The 4,261-nt window shown below is 34.0% G+C and overlaps 1 protein-coding gene across 1 annotated transcript in view; it reads right to left on the reverse strand.

Annotated features, from left to right (window-relative positions):
* Positions 1 to 1,205: 1,205 nt before the first annotated feature.
* LOC106881508 (argininosuccinate synthase) overlaps positions 1,206 to 4,261 on the reverse strand; it is a 28,527-nt gene continuing 25,471 nt past the window's right edge. Inside the window, exons 14-15 of the mRNA XM_014931922.2 lie at positions 3,226 to 3,291; positions 1,206 to 2,141 (exon numbers count right to left, since the gene is read on the reverse strand). Of these exons, the coding sequence (XP_014787408.2) occupies positions 2,084 to 2,141; positions 3,226 to 3,291 (124 nt within the window). The 3' untranslated portion in view covers positions 1,206 to 2,083. The remainder of the gene's footprint in view (positions 2,142 to 3,225; positions 3,292 to 4,261) is intronic.

Below are 4,261 nucleotides of genomic sequence, written 5' to 3' on the forward strand. Positions count from 1 at the left end.
ATAATATAGGATAAATTCTTTATAAAAACCTCATAATGAAAAATTTCGTAATGAAAAAATTCATCGTTTCTTCATAGATATATTTAATTATATATAAAGGGCATTAACTGTGTATTAATGCCTCACGCTATTGAGGGACTAAATAAGTAAAAAAAACTACCAAAAAAGTGCTTATTTTTGGTAGTTTTTTTTACTTATTTAGTCCCTCGATAGTGTGAGGCATTAATACACAGTTAATGCCCTTTGTATATAATTATATATATATATATTGATTCATTCTCGAAAGATGCCTGTTGCTATTTTTTGTTGTTTGTATTCGTAATTGTGAACCATGTTCTCCTTTTTTTCTTGTTTGTTTTTTTTATCATTCATTCATTATTGTAATAATAGCATGAGAAAGCAAAATACTTTCAATTCTGTCAGTATACAAGCGGCCCTCAAAAAAACTTTCTGTGATTTAAGTGGCCCGTAATGTAATTTGAGTGGGCCAGGCCTAGGTTAGACAGTTTAACTGAAATTGGTAAGTTGGAGAGCTGCACCAGGTTCCAATCTGATTTAGCATGGTTGCTACAGCTGGATGCTCTTCCTAACACCAACCACTCCACGAGTGTAATGGGTGCTTTTTACATGCCACCAGCATGGGTACCATTTACATGATACCGGCAATAGCTATGACTATGATTTCACTTGGCTTGTTGAGTCTTCTCAAGCATGGTATATTGCTATGATCTCAGCCACTTATCATTGCCTCCATGAGACCCAACGTTCAAAGGGAGTTTTTTACATGCCACCAGCCTGGGTACCTGTTACATGACACTGGTATTGACCATGACCACGGTTTCACTTGGCTTGACAGGTCTTCTCAACCATAGCATGTCGCCAAAGGTATCAGTCACTTGTCATTGCCTCCATGAGGCCCAATGTTTGAAGATCATGCTTCTCCACCTGGGGCCTATGTCTTCATTTGATATATTTTAATATAAATATACCACAGAAAGGTTAAGCAAATTCAGTCTTTCTCACATCTTAATATAGTCATGCATAACTGCTTTGTCTCATTTTATTTTGTCCTTTAACAATTCTAAAAAATGTTTTGAATTTATCTTGAACAATTTGGTAAGCTGTGACACCATGAGAAGAGAAAAAAAAATTAAACTTAAGTTGAATTAAAATAAACAAAAATTAAATAAAACAAAAGCAAAACATTGCAAAGTATGTGACCAATTTATTTGCTTCTAAAGATGAAACAGGAAATAAAATACCAATGAAAATGTTTACTCTTTCTGAGAAGTATATCACATCTTTTTTCTAACCCTCAAGTTGTTGACATTCTTTAGTCATAGTTCAGTCTAATTGAGCAGGCCTATAATCAAAGGCGTTTCAGCCAGAGCAATCACATCTCTTTGTTTATACACTGTCCAGTGTATCCTTTCTTTATATACAGGGTGTCCACAAGGTCTGGGTACATGGAGTTAATAAAATCATAACATAAACAATTAAATATAAGAAATAATAATTTCTTAAAGTATGTGTTAATCCCCATGTACCCAGACTTTGTGGACACCCTGTATGATAGAATGTGATTTGAGGAATATTTAGCTGCTATTTCTACCAGGCTGAGGAACTACATAGACACATATTTTTGCTATTGCTGCTGCTGTTGTTGTTGTTGTTAATGATGTTGATAATGATTTAGTTATTGTTTTACATCTGTTGGAACAAACCTGTTAAACAATTTCAGTTTGCCAGCAGTTTGGGGCATGATTCCACCTTTATTATGGGGATAAGATGATGAACTAAAAATTCAAGACATAAAACACATGGTCTCTGTTTTAAAGAATTTGATGGCAACACTGAGCAGCTTACATGGCTACATACAGGCTACCTCATTGGCTCACGATAGTATTCTCAATGGTGGTGGTCGCGTTGTTGTTTGTAAGGTAGTTTAATTTTGGAAAGTTACGGATTGATACTTCTAAAATATAACTGATTACTAAAAAGAGAACAGAAAAATAATTAGAACATCCAGTATCCATTACAGCCACTAATTTCATTTGTGATGGACAAATATGAATAGTAACTTCTAATATGGCGTTGAGGAACAAATCTGCTTTTGACGATTTCTGTAAAACTCTCGCAATCTGGAAAAGATATTAGATATTCAATTATAAAGAGTCATATAATTGCAGAGAGTTATATAATTACAGAAAGTTATATCTATGACGAAGGAGATAATTACATGTGATAAATTACATAAGAAACAAATTTACTGATGGTTGAATTACATGGAGTGGCACTTCATCAGATACTTTGCTATTATACATGGTATTTGGAAATTACAACACACACACACACGTGTGTATTGTATTTACTTGTGTATAAGTTGCATCTTTAATTTAGTGTTAAATCTTGGTAAAACATTTTTTTGAATTTGTACTTTTAGCTTTGCCCCATGTATAAGATGCACCCCAGTTTTTTTCAGTTTAAGTCAAGTATAAAAGAGCACAGCTTCACTCATGCACAGATGAAAGTAAATTGGAATAACCAGGCTGAATGTGAGATAGCTATTGTCTAACAAGACAGGGCAATCATATATAATTTTAAACTGAGCTGATAACATAGAATGATGTAAAGTATATACTGATATTAATACTCCTACAATTCAGATGCTATTTTCAGATATTGCGTAGTATCCTTTAACCTTTAGCATTTAAAATGACCATATCCAGCCCATATATTCTACCTGTTTTACATTCAAACTGACTGGATCCAGCCTCTCACACCTACCCTACAACATCATTCTAAAAATAAACAATCATAACACTGAAATCTTGAAGCAACAAGATAATGTATGATTAATTCAAAACAATGAGAATAAATAAGTATTGCATTTGACAGAGTAATCTGAATGCTAAAGGGATAAACAAAACATTTATCCTAAGTACTTTCGTCACTGATACTTCATGATTATAGGATAACCATTAAAAGAAGGAAACAAAATGCATACATCTTACTTCATGCAGATATTTGTATAAACTTTCACAAATATTTTAATATATAGATCTATCTAAGTCATGGTTTTATGGGAGAATAGTAAAAAAGAGGAAAAAAAAAATAACCAAAAACAAAAAGATATTAGAAAAGTAAGAAGTAAAGATTTAAAGTAAGGACACAGAAAAGTATTGACAGAAATATGTATTAGGTTGAATGTGAAAATATTTTTACCTCAGAGAGCAGATCTTAATGAAACCTCCAGCTTCAATTGGTTGATAGTCTCCCTGGACATTCATGCTGAAAACAAGGAAATAAAACATTTAAGACATGTAGTAGAAACAGTTATATATGTATAACACCATCAAGTTGCCAATAATTGATGACACGGAAGACTTAATTTGGATATTAAGTAAAATAATACCTAAGTCGGTCAACAACCTAAAATTGCAGCTATGATTTGATATCACTATCATAATCTTTTAACATCTACTTTTCGAGGCTTGCATGGGTCAGACAGAATTTGTTGAGACTGGTTTTCTACAATTGGATGCCATTCCTGTTGTCAACCCTCATCTGTTTCCAAACAAAGTAATATTTTCCCATGACCAGACATGTTTTTCAGAGAAGTCTGGAAATGAACAACATCATTTGTATGATGATGGTGATGTTCCGTTACAACCATCATGTGATGTTAAGACAAGAGTACTTGCAAACACAACCACACACATCATTACCACCATCATCATCATCAAGAATTAGTTCACACTGTAAAGTGGCCAGTGCTTGGAAGGACATCCAGCAGTAAAAACCATACCAAAATTGATTTCACCTGTACTGGGGCCTCGGAAGAAGCACTTAATTCACTCTGCAGAGTTGCAGGTGTTAGGAAGGGCATACAGCTGTAAAAAAACCCATGTCAAAAGAGACACTGAAGCCTAATGCAGTCTTCTGTCTTGCCAACTCCTGTCAAACCATCTAACCCAAGCTAGCATGGAAAGCAGACATTAAATGATGATGATGATGATGATATATATATATATATACATACACACACACACACAAACACAACTGACTTCTTTTAATTTTCATCTAGAAATCCATTTACAAGGCTTTGGTCTGACTGGGGCTACAGTAAAAGACTTTCCCCCAAGGTACTTAACAGTGAGACCGAAACCAAGACAACACAGTTGGGAGTCAAGCTTCTTAACCACACAGCTATACCTGTGCCTGAGCTCTTTATAAAAATTGATACCAACACACCTCAGAC

Source organism: Octopus bimaculoides, chromosome 1 (assembly GCF_001194135.2).
Source record: "Octopus bimaculoides isolate UCB-OBI-ISO-001 chromosome 1, ASM119413v2, whole genome shotgun sequence".
NCBI classification, from domain to species: Eukaryota; Metazoa; Mollusca; class Cephalopoda; order Octopoda; family Octopodidae; genus Octopus; species Octopus bimaculoides.